At 58.6% G+C, this 16,820-nt stretch overlaps 1 protein-coding gene across 4 annotated transcripts in view; it reads left to right on the forward strand.

Annotated features, from left to right (window-relative positions):
* The window catches only part of DUSP8 (dual specificity phosphatase 8), a 48,512-nt gene that overhangs the window by 9,295 nt on the left and 22,397 nt on the right, over window positions 1-16,820 (forward strand). For 3 of the 4 annotated variants that reach the window (XM_037402930.1, XM_037402929.1, XM_037402931.1), the window contains exons 2-3: window positions 5,237-5,643; window positions 12,650-12,788. In XM_037402930.1, coding sequence (XP_037258827.1) covers window positions 5,413-5,643; window positions 12,650-12,788 — 370 coding nt within the window. In that variant the 5' untranslated portion in view covers window positions 5,237-5,412. Of the gene's footprint in view, window positions 1-4,013; window positions 4,169-5,236; window positions 5,644-12,649; window positions 12,789-16,820 lie in introns of those variants that run through there. The other variant, XM_037402932.1, reaches the window with a different exon arrangement.

A 16,820-nucleotide genomic window follows, 5' to 3' on the forward strand; every position in this document is an offset into this window, starting at 1 on the left:
AGAATTTAAGCAAAAGAAAAAAAACACTCCATTTTTCCATCGTTAAGCAGAGAGATCTTTTGTGCTGCCTTTTAAAGGGACCTTGAGTAGCTGCTAAGCAATCGGCAGCAGTTACATCACCTCCAAAGCAGCTACTGCAGGCACCTGACAGCTTTGTCCCACTGCCACTCGGGGCGGGTGGGGGGGGATCATTAGTGCTCCAAATTCCTCACCCTTGGAGAAAGCCTGCATCTCTTGCTGGGAGGGAGAAGCCGCTACACCGTTTATGATGCTGCGAGTGGCCGAAGGGCATCGGTAGATGGGCTGAGATTCACAGCAGATAGGGTAGAGCAGGGACACGCGTCCTGGAGTTTCCCAGCCCCATCCCGTTTGCTAAGCTGGGTTCATCAGCCCATGCAGGACCCCAGCATCTTTCCGGGAGTGAGCCAAAGGCACTGCAGTAGCATCGCCTCGGGCCGGAGACACAGCCGTTGCCTGGCAGCTGCGGGTTTCCAGGGAAACCAGAGGTGCTAACTTGTTAACGAGCCCCGCGTCACTGATTGCTGCTGCAAAATAATAATAATTAGTAATAGGTCCATGATTTAGGAATCCCTCAAACAGCATGAACCTGCCAAGGGGAGTTCGCTAAGTGCTGAAGCACTTGAAAGAAATGAGGGGATGGGGAGGAAAAAAGGATGGAGGGCTTGGAAGAAGTGTCACGTTTTACATCTTAACAAATGTCTGGAGAGCTGGGGGCCGGTGGGGTCCTGCCAGCGTCCCAGCGGTGAGCCTGGGGCTGGTGGAGGGCCGATCTGGATGGATGGAGGAGCCCTGGCCAGGCAGCATTTCCCACAGGCTCAGAGGACAGGGTTATCTCCCCAGGTGAGGTGCAGGGGGAAGAGCCGGATCGGTGAGCTCAGTGCCGCCGGTCCCCTGCAGAGGTGGCCGTTCTTTGGGAACGGCTGCTTTGGGGGGGTCACTGGGGACCAACGAGTAGGCGTTTCTGTGGGGTGCTCCTATCCCTTGGTAAACTCAAGGTGGAGATGCCACCAGAAGAGCATGATCTTGGGATGAGCACCCCAGGAAATGCGTTGCTGGGGTCAGAGCTGCTTCTCGCAGCAAAGCTGGCTGGCTGAGGCAGCGAGGGGAGCGTCCCCTCACCTGGGCTGGGTGCGGAGGGTAGAGTCCCAGGGCACCACCCGTGGCTCAGGGCGAAGAGTGGACGTGCCGGTTAGTGAGGTTAATGGTTGCTACAGAGACATGCTGGTCTTCCAGTTGATGCCTCCAGTACAAGAGAAACCAGATCTGTGCCCTTCCCCCACCACAGCTCTCAGCTGCGGGTCTTGTTCGAGATGAGAAATGGAGGGAGGTGGCCTCCGCCTCGGTGGCCTGCCCAAGGACGACCTCCTGGCCCGCCGTGCCGCACAGGTGGGCTCGGGCTGGGCTGCGCTTCGGGCTTTCTTGCCCTCTCGCCTGGCCCGACCAGAAGAGGGTCACAGCCAGGCTGAACACTGGCCCTTCGCCCGGGTGGCCGTGCCCATCTCCGTCAACGCTTGTGACTTGTGTGGCCAGCACCCCTCACCTGACACGCGTGTCCGTGGAGGTGACACCGGGGACAGAGTCCTGATGAGCAGGCGGTTGGCCCAGCCTCTGTGTTAAGCTCTGCTTGTCTTTCTGTCCCTTGGCTGCAGTGTGGCCTCTCCTGCTCGGCTGTCCCCATTCAGCTAAGCCATGTGCCCAGTTCCTCATTACAGGCACTCCAGGGAGAGGTGGGATTAAAGGATTATGGTAATGTTCTTCAGGAACACTCAAGAAGATTAAGATGGCTTTAATAAACTGATAAGAGAGGGACACAGCTATGTTTCTGAAACCCTAATTTAGGTTCCAGGTTAACCTTTTCCCCTGGTCTCCTGTCACCATGGTGAGAAGATCTCTTACTTCAGCAGTGCTCCATGGCTATGCCTGTTCCTTCAGTTTTCCTTTTAACCCATCTGAGCAGAAGCAGAAAGACATCTTTCTTCCTTCTCTGGTAGCCTTCCCAGGCATGGAGGCATTAGAGTTCATTCTTCTCGGAGAGCCTGTCACACGCAGCCTGTGAGGTGCTATGAAGGTCTCACAGCCTCTGCTGGTGCCTGAGGTACCTGTTAGCTGGGGATGAACCCACCAGCCCTCAGTCTGGCTTCAAAACTGTCCTGTGGTTGCTCAAGAAATTACTCGTCTGCCTTTGACCTGGCTGGACATACTCTTAGAGAAGACCCTGTGCCTTGGGTCTAACACCAAGGTCACAGCTCCCTATGACTGCACTCAGTCGGTCACCTCCATCCCCCGTGGAGGCTCCTGGAAAGGGGGAGAAGAATGGACCAGCCTTGCCCTGCCTTCCCCGTCTTTTGGGTGGAGCTGGGAGTGGGACCTGAATGATGTGTGTGCCACCAGGTCCACCTGGGCAAGCTGGCGCGGGCGTTCCTCCGGTTGTTCTGCAGGAGGGCAGCTGTTAGCTGAGCTGGGAACCTCCTCCTCTGCTTCTCCGATCTCTTCCACCCAAGGTCTTGCTCTTCTGCCAGAGCTTCATGCATGGAAGGCCTCTTCTGAACGGGTTCTCTCAGAGCGGTTGGGCAATTAAGGATCTCTTATCTTTCCCAGACCCCCAGAGTTACCCCCTGCTCATTGTCTGGGGAGCAGATACCACGTTATATCTGGAGGTGCTGTGCAGCGTATCCCCCGTGTGGGATTGCTCCTTCCTCCCACTTCAGTCTTTCACTCTCATCCCTCTGCCGTGGTATTATCCCCATCTTTTTTGTCTGTCGACTCTCTCCATTCCCTTTTCATTTCTTGGATGTAATTGGAAGAACTGAGAAGAATTTGCAGCCTGGTGTCCTGATGGGGAAGGGAGGCAGAAAGGGATTTGGGGAGTGGGGTGTGAAAGGAAGACGAAGGGGAAAAGCTGGCTAATTTGCATCCTTTCTGAGTGCCCTGGCTCTATAGCCAAGGTACAGCAGGGGGTCTTCTGGCAAGGCGGTAGCGACGTAATGAGGTGTGTCATATCCCAGCAGGAGCCAGCCTCGCTCCCCCTCAGACCCCCTAATTAGAACTGTTTCAATTTTTAAGCCCCCCTGGAGGAGTGCTGGGGGGAGGCGGGGGGACCGGGGTTCCTGCGGTGGGGGGACCGCCAGCCGCCCGCCGAGGGGGCAGCTCTAATTGGAGTCACCGTGAGGAGCCGCAGAGCCATACACACTCACTGTGGGGCTGGGGAGAGCGATGCTGTAGTGCCGCGGGGCTGCCAAAATGCTTTGTGCCAGGAGGGGCCATCTCTATTGCAGCTTTTAGGGCATTTCCATGCTCCCCCGGCCCCCCAGTTTGAATTAATGCGTTGGCAGAGGCAGCAGGGGGGTGATAAGGGGACAGGGGAGGGTTGCGCATGATGTGGCCTCAGTTGGGAACTCAGATCCTGAGGCTGGAGCAGAGATGTCCACCCCCTGCTTTGGGAGGCAGTTCTGGTAGCCCGGGGAGGTTGGGGCTGGAGCCATGAGCCACAGCAAATGCGGGAAACTCCATCCTCGTGCTCTGTGGCTTTCCGTTCTCCTCCTGCAAGCTGGCTGGGTCCTCCAGCTTTGGTGACCGGTAACTGAGGTGCCTGTAATTTCACCCAATAGTGTGTCCTACTCAAGCATCTCTTTTGTGTCTGGAGCTACCATTGCCGTCGGTGCCTGCACCACCGGGGCTGCAGGCATGGGGGCTCGCAGGAGCTGCTGGCTTACTCAGCTCAGGGTGACTCGTAAGCCTCCGCTGGGCCATGGACCAAATCCTGGCCCTGCAGAAGTCAATGAAAATCTTCACACTGGCCTTTTCAGGCATGGTATTCATAGTCCTCCTAATTCAGATGCATTAAAGCTTCTGTGGAACAGCTTGTGGGTTCTCTAAAACACTGTCTGGCAGGAACAAGAGGAGCCTCGTAGTAGCCCAGGCTTATTTTCTGAATGACTGCAGCAGCATTAAAACCTAATGCCATTAAAACATGCCTGCAATGACGTGTACCGTTAAAACCCAAGAAGGCACCCTGACCTGAATGTCCCTCAGCCTGCTTATTGCTCTTATAGACCCCACGGGCTGGGCGTGGAGGACGCTTGTTCTTCTGATGGTGCTTCGGAGAGCACCAGGCTCGACCCTCCTCAGCTCCTAAGATGGAGCCCAGGTAGGCAGCCCTGTATACGACCCCCCCCCTTTCAGAGTCTGCACGAGTTAGCTGCTGGAAAGCAGCAGCCGCTTCGGGGCCATCTCGGTCCGAGTGCAGCTCCCCAGGGCTCTGCCCCAACGCCTGGCCTGTTTCTTGAAGGCAGGAGTGAAAGTCAGCTCCATTTCTTGGCTTCCAAGAGAGGTCATCTTCTCCTGACTTGCCAGGAGGCAAGCTGGCAAGATACCCAGGAGCAGGCTGCGATACAAAGGCGGGTGAGATCCGGGGTGAAATGGTAGACGTGAGTGGGCACACCTGAGTTGGTGGTGTGTCTGATGGGCCCTGAAGAAGCTGTTACCATGCGGCAGCAAAACCTTATTGCTGAGCTAAGCCGCTTCTGTGAAACCATTAGCTCTGTGCTTGGCAGAGGTCAGAGAAAGCAAATTGAGTGTGAGGAGCTGTTGAGATGGGAACGGGGAAAAGAGGAGACATCTTGCCCTGTGCAGGTCCCCAGCGCCCTTGCCCCTCAAACACGGCGCGTCGCGGCTGGCTGGGGTGGCCAGAGGTGTCTGTGCAATATGTGGATCTGTAGATGCTCTGACCTGAAAGGCTCCTAAACGAGGTCTAGATGTGGTGAGAACCGTGGGGAAGGTGATTAGGGAATGGGTGTGCGTGGCCTCTTCCAATGCAAGTAGTAAGGGTCACCGGGGGGGGGGGGGGGGGGGGGGGGATGGGTTAGCGGATTTGGAGCAAACCAGGGCTCCCCAACTTCTTCATCATAGCTGGCAAACCGTTCTGCTGCCTGCCACCGGCCGCTGTGCCTGCTAAAAGCTGACATGGCTTCAAAAAGCAATTAGGCACATTCATGGAGGAAAGCTCCACTGAGGGCTATTAAATACAAAGAGGAACCCCCTGGCTGGAGCAGCTCAGGATCCACAGATGCCCACAGGCTGGGAGAACATACCTAGAAAGTGCGGCTTGTTGCACTCTTATGCTTTTCTGAAGGCTGAGCCCTGGGTGACACGGCCCAAGGTGAATGTCGCGTCCTGCCCGGCTGACCGGTCGCCTTCTCCTTCCCTCTCGTTGCAGGTTCAGCACAATGAGTTGGCATCCTGGGTGTTAGCAGCGTGAGGGGACCAGGACGGGTGCTGCCCTGCTCACCCCTTACCCCCTTGCTCGTTCCCCTTGGGGAGACGGGTGCTGGCACCCCTGCCCTGCCCTTCCACCCCTTCCCCCCCGCTCGCCATAGAGGGGACGGGCCCGTTATGGCTGGGGACAGGCTCCCACGCAAGGTGATGGACCCGAAGAAGCTGGCCAGCCTCCTGAGGAACGGAGCGGAGGGCACCCTGGTCATTGACAGCCGTTCCTTCGTGGAGTACAACTCCTGGCACGTCCTCAGCTCCGTCAATATCTGCTGCTCCAAGCTCGTCAAGAGGAGGCTCCAGCAGGACAAGGTCTCCATCACGGAGCTCATCCAGCCTGCCTCCAAGATGAAGGTAAGGGATCTGGCCAGAGGATGCTCACACCCTCTTCCCCGGTAGAAAGGGGCAGGCTGGGGGTGGGATGCAGACTGGCCTAAGGGCCGCTCCATGCCTGGTACGCACATCCTCTACCTCCATCCCTTGACCTGCCGGCATCTCTCTGGCACCCTTTGGAGAGCCAGAGGGTGAGCTCATGCGGCCACAGGGCTGTCCTCAGAGACCTGCTCCTTGCCCCCACCCCAGTGATGTGCTTCCTGCTCCAGGAGCCCTCCCCGGGCGAGTCTAAGAGGTATATCAGCCTTAGGACTTGTCCTAGGCCAGCAAACAACCCCCAAAAGCCTTCCCAGAGCTGTAAACTTAATCCCCTGCTAAAAACTCTTCCCCTCCCCTCTGTCATCTCTAACTCCATTCAGGGACATGTAATCCTCCTCCCCTGTGACGCCAGAAGCTCTTATCCGGTGTCATGGCATATTATCTCTCCCAGGCTCCGCTCTCTATCGCTCCTGGTTAAATAATAGAGGTGGCTGGGAGCCACGGGGCTGGGCTGGAGCCCCGGCCAGCACCGCGCCGGGTGCGCCCCCCCGGGGGGCAGTTGGCCGTCGCCCCCGGCTCGGGGCTCGCTTTTACCCCGTGTGTCTCCCCCCCTCCCGCCTTGTAATTTTATGGCAAAGCGAGGGTAATTCAGGCGATTAATCAAACGCTGGGCCCAGCTGGAGCCATCTGCGGCGTCCCCCCCGCCCGGCCCGCATTGGCTGCCGGTGACATCACCCCGCCGGGATGAAGGGGACCGGCAGCGCGGGGGGGGCCGGGCCGCTCGCAGGGGGTGGCAGGGGCTGATTCCTCAGGGGCTTTAGCGCTCTTAAATCCCCGGGAGAATAAAGCAGAACGATCAGCGATGGGGGGGGGGGGGGGGGGGCGGGGGGAGGGAGCGGCCTGGCGGGGGCAGCGCTGCGGCAGCGGCGTTGCGCACCGGGAGGGAGGACGGGGAGGAGGAGGCGGGTGGGGAGGGGGAGGTATGAGGGAGTTCGCGTCAGCTGATGCCGGCCCTGCAGCCCCCCAGCCAGCCCCGCAGCCCCCCAGCCAGCCCTGCAGTCCGGCCGCCGCAGCGGAGCGGTGGCTCGGGGCGGGGCGGTGGGCCCGGCTCGGGGGTCCCCACGTGTCCCCGGGAGGCAGCGATCGCCCCCTCCCCGCTCCCGGGCCATTGCGTGATGGTCCAGGTACCGGCTGGGGACGTGCCTGCAGCCGGGGGTGCTGGGGGCGGCGGCGAGGCGGTGTCGCCTTTAATGCACGGCTCTTTTCGCTTCCCCCTTCCTTTCCCCCTTCCCCCTTCCCTTTTCCCCCTTTCCCCCTTCCCTTTTCCCCCTTTCCCCCTTCCCTTTTCCCCCTTTCCCCCTTCCTTTTCCCCCTTTCCCCCTTCCTTTTCCCCCTTTCCCCCTTCCTTTTCCCCTTTTCCTTTTCCCTTTCCTTTTCCCTTTCGCCCTTCCCTTTTCCCTTTCCCTTTTCCCATTTCCCCCTTCCTTTTCCCCTTTTCCCTTTCCTTTTCCCTTTCGCCCTTCCCTTTTCCCTTTCCCTTTTCCCATTTCCCCCTTCCTTTTCCCCTTTTCCCTTTCCTTTTCCCTTTCGCCCTTCCCTTTTCCCTTTCCCTTTTCCCTTTTCCCCTTTTCCTTTTCCCCCTTCCCTTTCTCCCTTCCCTTTTCCCTTTCCCCCTTTTCCCTTTCCCCGTTTTCCCTTTCCCCCTTTTCCCTTTCCCCCTTTTCCCTTTCCCCCTTTTCCCCTTTTCCCTTTTCCCCTTTTCCCCTTTTCCCCCTTCCCTTTTCCCCCTCCCCTTTTCCCCCTCCCCTTTTCCCCCCTTCCCCTTCCCAGTACAGGCGAAGTCCCCCCCAGTGCCCCCGCGGGCAGGAGGCACCGTGCCCCCCGCCCCGTGCTCCCCCCGCCCCGGCTCTGGCAGCCGGCAGTAACGAGTCCGGGACCCCCGTGTGAGTTCGGCCGCTTGCCCTGGCGGGCCGCGGCGGGCCGGGGGACACACACGCTGTGCCCAGGGCCGCGGCTCGCAGCGTCCGAGCCTTTGTGCGCACACCTGGGTGTTGGCACCCCGCGGTGCCGAGCTCTCCTCTCCCCCGTTCCCCCTCCCCCGTGCCCCCGGTTTCAAGCCGCTTGGGTGGTGGTCGCGTTTTGGGACCCCCCCGCAATCCACGCGCTGTGCTGCCGGGAGGGCGCAGGCCCTCGGGGGCGATGCTGGCGGCCGGTTCGGGCCCCTGTCGCCCCCGTACGGTCTCTCTGCCCCCACCTGGCGTAGCTGCCACCCCCCGGGCCCTTCTCTGCCCCTGGCTCCCCGCCCCGGGGCCGGGGGAGGCGGGGGCCGGAGCGGGGGGCACGGCTGGCGTTGGGAGCAGATGGCAGGAAGGGTGACATCAGTGGTGCGATTGTCCGGCCCCATTATTCCTCCCGAGGGCCCCCCGCCCGCCTCCTGTTTCCTGCTCCCGGCCGGCCGGGCTGCCAGACAAAGGCGGCTGGCAGCGGTGGGGGGCTGCCCGGGCAGGGCAGGGGCAGCCTGAGCCCCCCCCTCATCCCGCTGCCCCTCGGCTGCCCGGCACAAAGAGCTTGACCTGCGCATCCCGGCTCGGCGGTGCCATCGCGGTTTGGGGAAGGAGGCTGGGGCTGGCACGGGGCAAAGCTTCCCGGCGATCCCACCTGGCCCCCCGCTCCGCTCCCCCGCCAGCGTGCAGGCAGCGGGGCTCAGCGGCTGCCGAAGTCGGGTTTCCCAGGGCTTGCACCTGCTTTCCGTACCGCCGCTCAGGAAAGGTACCGTTAACGGCGCTTCTGGATGCTAGTTTGGAGCGATGCTGCTGGATAGCAGCAGCTCCTGGCTTTTTTGGGGCAAGGAAAGGGAAGGACCATTTTGTAGGAAAGAAGAAATGGGGAAAATAAACCTCCCTTTCTTTTTTCCGTGAAAGATGCCTGCGATGGTGGGCAGAGCTAAGCCACTGCTCCCAAGCCCTGTTGTGTGCTATCTTCCCATGGCGCCTGAGCTGGGAAAAACTGCTGCAGCAATTCATTTCCCAACTGGTAATAGGCTCCTTCCACACAAAAATGGTACCAATGTACTGCTCTGGTTTTGTTTTTGAACCCTTCTCCCAATACTAACAATAATAAATTCTCCCAATAATAAATTCCAATAACTGAAATAATTCAGCTCCTCAGTGCAGTTTTTGGGGCAGAGGTTGTGGGAAATTCCTGCCTGGGGTTTTCACTAGCATTTCTTGAGGGAAATGTTGAAATTTTCGCTTCTTCAAGATCCCCCTGGAAAGTCTTTCCACCTCTCAACCTCTTCTTGCTTCCTGAAATGTAGCTATCTCTAGAGCAGCTATAGCCGCAGTCTGAGGCATGACAAGGGTCTCTTCAGGCGATGGGAATATTTATTTATTTGCGTTAGGAGCATGGCTCTGCAAGCAGCTGTTTTGCTTGAGGGAAAGCCGGGGCTTATTTTTGAGCCGTGTGCCTGGCTGCTCTTTATGTTGATGGAAGCCCTGTTATTTCAGTGGGGTGATTCACTGTGTTTTGAAACAATATGTGACTGAGATGTCGGTAGTAATTGGGATAATAAGAATAGCTCGCTCTTATCTTAGCCTGGATCACCTGTAGAGCATTATCATCCCTGCTCGGCGGGAGAGAGGCGGAGCAGGGACCCAGACCACGCTGAACCACCCAGTGCCCCAGGAACAGATGTCCCTAAGGGAGTTACCTGCAGCCAGAGCTGGGGAGGGTGGTGGTGGTGAGCACTGGGCCGGGTGGGAAGGCAATGGATGGTCTCAGCTGGGATTTGGTTGGAGCTGTTGGCCGGGTGGTCCCTGCTCTGGGCTAGCCATCCCCCCCACCAGCCGAGGTTCTGGCAGGGAGGAAGGTTGTCCCCAGGGAGATGCCCTGGCTCACCTCCAGCGCTGGGGTGGGCCAGCAGCTTTTCAAAGGCGTGCATGGGTTTGCAAGCCTCACTCAACACCTGCTTGGGGCCAAACGACTTGCTGCGCCTTGGCCCTGCCGTCCCTTGCTGGCTGGGTTTGGGGACCCTTTCTGGAGGGTGATGTCTGGGGGTTTGGTTACTTCAGCATCCTTGGGGTGATGGGCAGCCCCCATGGGAGAGCTCCCACCATGGAGGTGCTGCTCCTCAGGAGGACTCCCCTGTTGCCAGCTGTGCCACTGCCCTATGCCAGCAGCTGGAAGAGGCAGGAATCTGGCCCTGAGCATCTCTTCAGCTTTACCCTCTGCCTCTGCCCCAGTTAGCTTTTAACCTCCCTATGTTTAAGGCCAGAGATGGGGCTGTGCCTCCCCTGGCGTATCTGGAGTACATGAGGTTAATGGGAGACCTGTGGACCCCATTGAACATCTCCCTCTCATTTTCCTTTGTAGCGAGGAGCTGGGATGCCGGTGTGGGCTCCTTGTGTGCTCCACAAGGGCTCCTCAGGACCCTCCTGCAGGCATCCTCGCCCCAGCAAGCAGCGTATTTATTTTCTGCAGCCAGGCCATGCAAGGCCAGTGCTTGTTTGGCATTTACATTGAGTGAAACCTTATAACTTTAATAAGATGTAAACCGTGTCGCACATCTCTGCCGTCGCTCAGCAACCCTGCAGTAACGGCCCAAACAAAGCCTCCCCATGCAGAGGGAACACTAAATCCTATTGTGGGATTGTCGCGACGGAGGGAAGACACAGTCGCTCAATATGAGTGATCAGCAGACTTCGTTTATTGTACCTTACAGTCACCTTTTATGCCTTGTTATAATTAGCTCATACATATTACAAAAGTTAAGCTCATTATTGGTTAGTTGCCTAAATACCAAGCCTGCCCCGAGTTTCTCTTCTGTAGTTATCTGTTCCCACCTGCAACATTCTTTTCCCACCGCAATCTTCCTGTTATATTTTTGCTTTGCTTCAGATAAGATGAGAGCGATGTGCATTTTTGTCCAGCCAGCTGGACTATGTCTATGTGACCCTTTTCAGCTAGCCAGTTATCCACATGGGATAATTCTGCTTGGCCAGAGCTGGTATCTCCACTGCAGCCACCCTGGCCTGGACCGCCCAGCCAGGATGAGCCCCTGCCCTGCCACAGCTCGGTCCCCACCTCACCGTGCTTTTGTGGGAGATGCTTTCGCTGGTGTGGGGCTTCAGGCTGGGGACTGGGGTTTTGACATGTGCTAATGGCATGATAGGGGGGCTTGAAGGGATAGCGGCCCTGCTAAGGACTGGCAGGCTCCTGGCTCCGAGCTGGCTCGGCAGCCGCCGTGCTTCCCTCCAGCTGTGCTTGGGATGGCCGCCTGCAGAAGTCCTGCTTCAGGGGTGGCCAACGAAATGATGCTGGGGTAGATCCTCAGCTGGCTTGCCCCCAGGTGGCTTCGGTCATTTTTCGGTGTCTTATTTTAAAATTCCTGCATCCTTTTCTCTGCCCTCTCATCCCACCGCTGCCTTTTCAGCCCTCTCATCATCCTGCTGACCTGTGGGGCCAGTTTTGCTCCCCAGTGCCTTGTGCTGGTCTGGCTCCTTTGAGCCCCCACTTCCTAGAGCAGAGCTGCACGTGGTGCCCCGGCAGGGATTTCTGTTGGTGTGGGGCTGTCCTTCCGCTGCGGCGAGGAGACGTGATGAGCTCAGCTAAATCAGTGTGCCCTGCAGTTTTATTTGGATGGCACTCACGTTGCCGAGCAGGGAAGCACCTGCAGCAGTGTGTGAGAGCAGCATTAGTATCGACAGCAACCCAGAGCAAATCTGTTTTGCTGGTAAAGATAGGGCATGGCAGCGAGACAGCAAAAGGAGGCGGGTGTCCATGAGTGGTTCCTAGTTCAAGTGGTCTCCTAAAGAGATTTTGGAGAGGGCCAGGCAGGTGGTGGGCGATGGGCAGCTCCAACACAAGCCAGAGGAGAGAGGAGCTTAGAGGTGCAGACCCTCCTTCCTTGCCTGCCGCTGCCGCCGCCTCCTCCCACGCCGTGATGGATGCGCCTTACCCGGCCGGCTGGGAGGGCAGGCACTCACAAGGCAGGCGTGTGCCATCCGCCCGACTATTCAGCAGATGCGCTGAGCCGTGCCTCTGCCAGGATTTTTATCTTCTTTTAATGCATGGACCTTCAGGTAGGTGTAGGAACGGCCAGCTGCGCCTTGAGTGCTCTCGCTGCAATCCAGCCATCACCAGGCTGGGGGGACTCCTGCCTGCAGCCAGCTGCCTGCCTGCGGGGTACCCCCCCACCTCACCCACCCGGGAGGCCCTGCAGCAGCGGGCAGCAGGGCTGGGTGCTGTTTGTGGCATGAGAGGCATGTCAGAGCAGCCCAGGAGCTCCTTTCCCCCTCCCCAGCGCATCTCTGCAGTGTGCTGGCCCCGCCATGCATTACAGAAGGAAGAAAGAGCATCTCCCTGAATGCGCACTGAGCTAAAGAAGAGGTTTTCCCCCTTCTTCAGCCCACAGGGGTGATTGGCAGGTTTGGGTTGAGCTTCCAGAGGGGCAGTGCCTACAAAGGTGTTACTGTGCTGGGCTCGGTGTCCCCAGACTGCCCTGCAGAGCTGTTGCTCCAGCCCCGCTCGCTCCAGCCGCAGTACAAGGGCTGTGCTGGGAGCACCCCTGCCTGCAGAACCACCCCCAAATCCCCTGGCACCAGCCAGGCTGCAGAGGAGTATCTGAGGGCAAAGGTTTGGTGGGGAGGAGATGGTGAATGAAGTCAGGGCGACTTCTGGGATGCGGTTAAGTAATGGCAAGCAGAGGGTGATGCTGTCTGGGGCAGGATGCTCAGAAGCGCTCATGGTTGGTGGGGCTGCTCCTGCAGCATCTGTGCTGACACGCTTGCCTGTAGCCATGGAGCGGAGTCCCAGCCTGGCTGGACCCTCCATTTGGTGAGTGAAGCCAGCTGGTGCGGATGCTGTGGAGCTGGGGTCTCCTGCTGTGTGACCGGTAAATTCAGCTTTGCTTCCCATGGTGGTGTGGGCAGCATTCTCCTCAGTGCTCAGCCTATTTCTCTGACACCCAGTTTTTGCTGTTCTGCTGCAGGTGGAGGCAGAGGAGCACCAGGACGTGGTGGTCTATGACCAGAGCACGCGGGATGTGACCGGCTTGGCTGCTGACAGCTTCCTCTCCATCCTCCTGGGCAAGCTGGATAGCTGTTTCCACAGTGTCTCCATCCTCACAGGTAGGAGCCCTGGGTTACCACTTCACCTGGCACTCTTACCCCTTAGTCTGAAGTTACGGAGCCATGGCCACACATGTCCATCTGCATTTCCTGGCCACCGGTGGCCGTGGTGGCAGAGGGCAGCCTCACACGCATGCCGAGGAGGCTCAAGCCACGCTGGCATTGCTGGGTCCTCCCTGTGCATTCATTCCTTGTGCTGTCCAGCTCTCCACCGCTGCATCCAGCACCAGGGTGAATGAGAGAGGAGGTTGTGGAGGGATCATGGTGGCATGGATCCAGCCATCCGAAAGCTGCCCTTCGTTCTTACATCCCCACGCTGCTTCATCCCCGGTGAACGTGCCAAGGGCCAGACCCGGTTCGGGAGCTCTCACTGCTGTTAAAGGGAGGGCAGGAGAGGAGATACGTGGATGTGCTGGGAAGGGGAAGAGGGGCAGAGGGTCATCACTGGGTGAGTCAGGGTCTGCTGGAGATGATGCTCCCCAGGCACGAGCACAGAGGCAGGAGGAGGCACGCGCTGCCCTAATTACAGCCCTCTCACAGAGCAAAATGGGAGGCAGGCGACTGATGAATGAAACTCTCCAGCCCAGCAGAAAGGAGGAGAAAGAGTCACGAGCTGCTGAAGGGAGAGTTAAAGCTGCCTTTAATTCCCCGTGGCCAGGACAGCCGGGTGTCTGCCTGGCTGGCTGCCCACCTCCAAGCTTTCTGCCCACGGAGGCGTGGGCAGGCGCTGCCCCCCCGCCCCGCCCCCCCCCCCAGCCCCTTGGTCCTGCTGAACTCATCCAGGCTCCTCGACAGCACCAGAAGCACGGAGATGGGGATCCTCGGCTCCCCAGGCCTGTCCTCATCCTGTGGCAACAGGGTGCAGCTTTGGGGCTGAGGCAGAGGGTACCGACCTCTGTGTCCCCAGAGTGTCACAGCGATGGAGGGCAGCTGCCCCTGCAAATCCAGCAGCATGACAGACCCTGGGAAGGTGTGGTTGTGATGGGCAGGGTGGCACAGCAAGTGGCATTCAGGGAGCTGCTTTGAGTTAGAGCTGCTTCGTGTTGGGGAGAACAGAGCAGAGAAATAGCGGGAATAAACCCCCTGGTTCAAGGGTTTCAAAGGCAAGCAGAGACTAAACGAAATCACAATAAAGCTAATTAACGTGGCCTGAGTTGCAGCAGCTCTGCTGAGGCCAGTGCTGGAGGATGCTGCTATGGGCTTCCACAGCAGCCCCTGGCCCACCCCGGCAGCTGTGCCTGTGGCTCCAAGGTCGGCGCGGTGTAAACAGGCTTGGCACATGGTGCAGGAGGAGGAGTAGGTGGCTTTGGTCACGTCTGGGCAGGAACCTGCATAGTCACCAGGATGGATCAGGAAACAGCCTTCGCAGTGTGACCCTGGCACCCCCAACCCAACGCCGCTCCCCCAGGGCTGAGTGAGGGGCAGTGCTATATGCTGGCTGCAGACCCCCACCCCTGAGTCCTCCTGAAGCAGGGATGGGGCTGAATGAGGTGGTCCTGAAAGCCCCGGAGCCGCGTCCTCCCTGGGAAAGTGAGGGGAGGCTTGGGGGACCCCCGGTGCACCCCAGCCGCATGCATGGCGTGCCCCATGCTGGGTGACACCGGCAGCTTGCCACCCCCCTGGGCCATCAGCTGAGCCCCCCACGAGCAAACCTGCACCCCATGGGGGCACATGCATCCTCCATCTTCAGGGCAGACATTTCCATCCCCCTGGGCTGCGGGAGCCCAGACCCCTGTGCAGCAGCATGGCGGTGGTAGGCACAGGCAAAGCTGATGTGGAAGATGGGCCACCAGCAGGTAGAAAAAACGGGAACCAAAATGTGGAACACTGGGTCATGGCGGCGGCGTTCTGCATGGAAATCGTGACTGGAAGCAGCTGCGGAGCATCGGGGGCGGCTGGGCACGCGGGGCGGCAGGCAGCACTCCCTCCTGCCTGCAGCTGGGCAGCAGCCCCCTGGTTTGAGAGGCAGCTCCGCAGTGCTTGGGAGGTCTGGGGCAGGATGTGTGCCTGGGCCTGATCCTGACCCCTCGCCCTGGTGGGATTTAACCCCTCGATCTGTCTGCTCCAGGCTCAGGCACCTTGTCCCACCCCAGCCCATCCTGTGTCCCAGGAGAGGTGCCTGGGTCCTTCCCAGAGGTGGCTTGTGACCCCAGGGGCAGTCGGGCTGGCAAGGGCTGCTGAAATCTCAGGGTCCTGTCCTGCAATCTCAGCCTGTCCCTAAATGGATGCCAGCACCCCAGGGAACCCCGTCCTGTGGGTCCCCAATCCGGTGTGGGCACACTAGGCAGCCCCTCGATGCTCCCCAGCTCTCCTGAGCCCCTGCAGGTGTGACACGCACCCTTGCCTCGGTGTCCCCACCTCGTGCAAACGCCACGCTTGGGTGCTTGGCCGTTCTTGGTCACCTCCAGCCCATCGTCCCTCAGACCCTTGAAGCAGCTGATGGGCAAGGACGGGGGAGCTGGGAGTGGCAGGAGTGGCAGCAGGGACCCGTCAAGGGTTAACAGTCCAGAAGTAGCAATTCCAGCGGGCTGGGAAGGAGGAATCTGAGTCAATTATTCCCAGTCTTGGAAATATTCAGCTTCTCTTCTTTTTTCCTTTTTTTTTTTTTTTTTTTTTTAATTGTGTAAGTATAAATAGTGCTGCTTGCTGCCCTCCATCCGTGGGAGCAGAAAGACTGTTGATTTATATGGTTTTCCTGACATCACATGAAGTGGTGGAAAACTGAATGGAGCCAACATTTTTCCTGCATTACGTAATGCCCCCTCCCTCCCTCCCAGCCCAGCTCTGCTATTCCTGCAGGAGCCTGACTGTTCTTTAACCTTTGTTTACTTCAGCACAAACGCTCGCTTTTTTGCTTTATTTTTTGCTTTTTTTTTGCTTTTTTTCTTTGCTTTTCTTTTTTCCCCCCACTTTGCTCCCCCTCCCCCCCCCCCCCACCTTCTTTTATCCCTGTGCAAACTCCCACTTGGTTTTTATTAACAGCCATTATCTGTTTATGAAGCAGCAGCAGCGGTCTGGCTCCATCACTCCCTGATGGCTCCCGCGTGCCAGCTCTTGTATTGGAGCCTGGCCAGGGCCGTAGCACGGTGCTGAGCTGCTGGGTGCTGAGCTTCACCAGCTCCTCTCTGTTTGTCCAGCTATGGCACAGGGTGGGGAGATGTCCCTTTGCTCCCATTCAGTGGCTAGAAGCGACAGCTGAGGGCTTGGGATGCTCGGCCAGATGATGCTCAGGCACCCATCCTGCCCCTGCTCCTGGTCCTTGAGCCAGGTGGTCCTGTGCCCAAAGCTGGCTGCCGGCTGGAGGTGGACCCGGGCTGGCGGGGTGGTCAGCAGGGTGGTCCCCCCACCCGACTGCCAAAGGTGGGACCCCCTCGCACAGCGGAGGCTCTTCTCGTTGTGGTCTCGTGCGCCCGGGGAGCTTTATCAGTGCGATATCACGCTCCGACCTGAAACAGGCCCCTCGCCTTCTGAGCTGGAGTCATGAGCTTTTCATCTGGCTCGGGAGTGAGTGTGAGATCATCTTCAGCCCCCCCACACCCCCCACTCCCCCCCCCGCCTTTTGTACCAATTCTTCAAGGAATGTTTAAATTTTCCAGTCCTGTTCTTTCTAAATTTGGAGCGTCTGTTTACTCCCAGGATTCGGAAAGAATGTAACAATATCATCAGCGAGAAATCCCTCCCAGCCTTCCACTCGCCATCCTCCTCCTCGGTGAGCAGGCTGGCCTTGGCAGCGCTGGCCATCACCTAGGTCCTCTCCAGCCCGGCAGCGCCGCAGCCACCAGCACGGCCAGCGAGAGCTGTGATTGCGTGGTGGCGGTGATCTGGAGGGGGCTGAGATTTGGGGGATTTCAGGGGAATCTACCAAAGGCAGGTGACTTCAGAGTGGCCAAAATGTAGTGAGAAAAGAAAGGGGGTTTCCATTGCGGGAGCTGACTTGGGCTGCCCGGCCGTGAGTGGGTTCAGCACTGGCTGGAATTATTTGGGAAACAAGGACTCAGGAACAGATAATTTTAATAAAAAAAGAAAAAGTTT

This window comes from Falco rusticolus, chromosome 10, assembly GCF_015220075.1.
Source record: "Falco rusticolus isolate bFalRus1 chromosome 10, bFalRus1.pri, whole genome shotgun sequence".
In the NCBI taxonomy this organism is placed as follows: domain Eukaryota; kingdom Metazoa; phylum Chordata; class Aves; order Falconiformes; family Falconidae; genus Falco; species Falco rusticolus.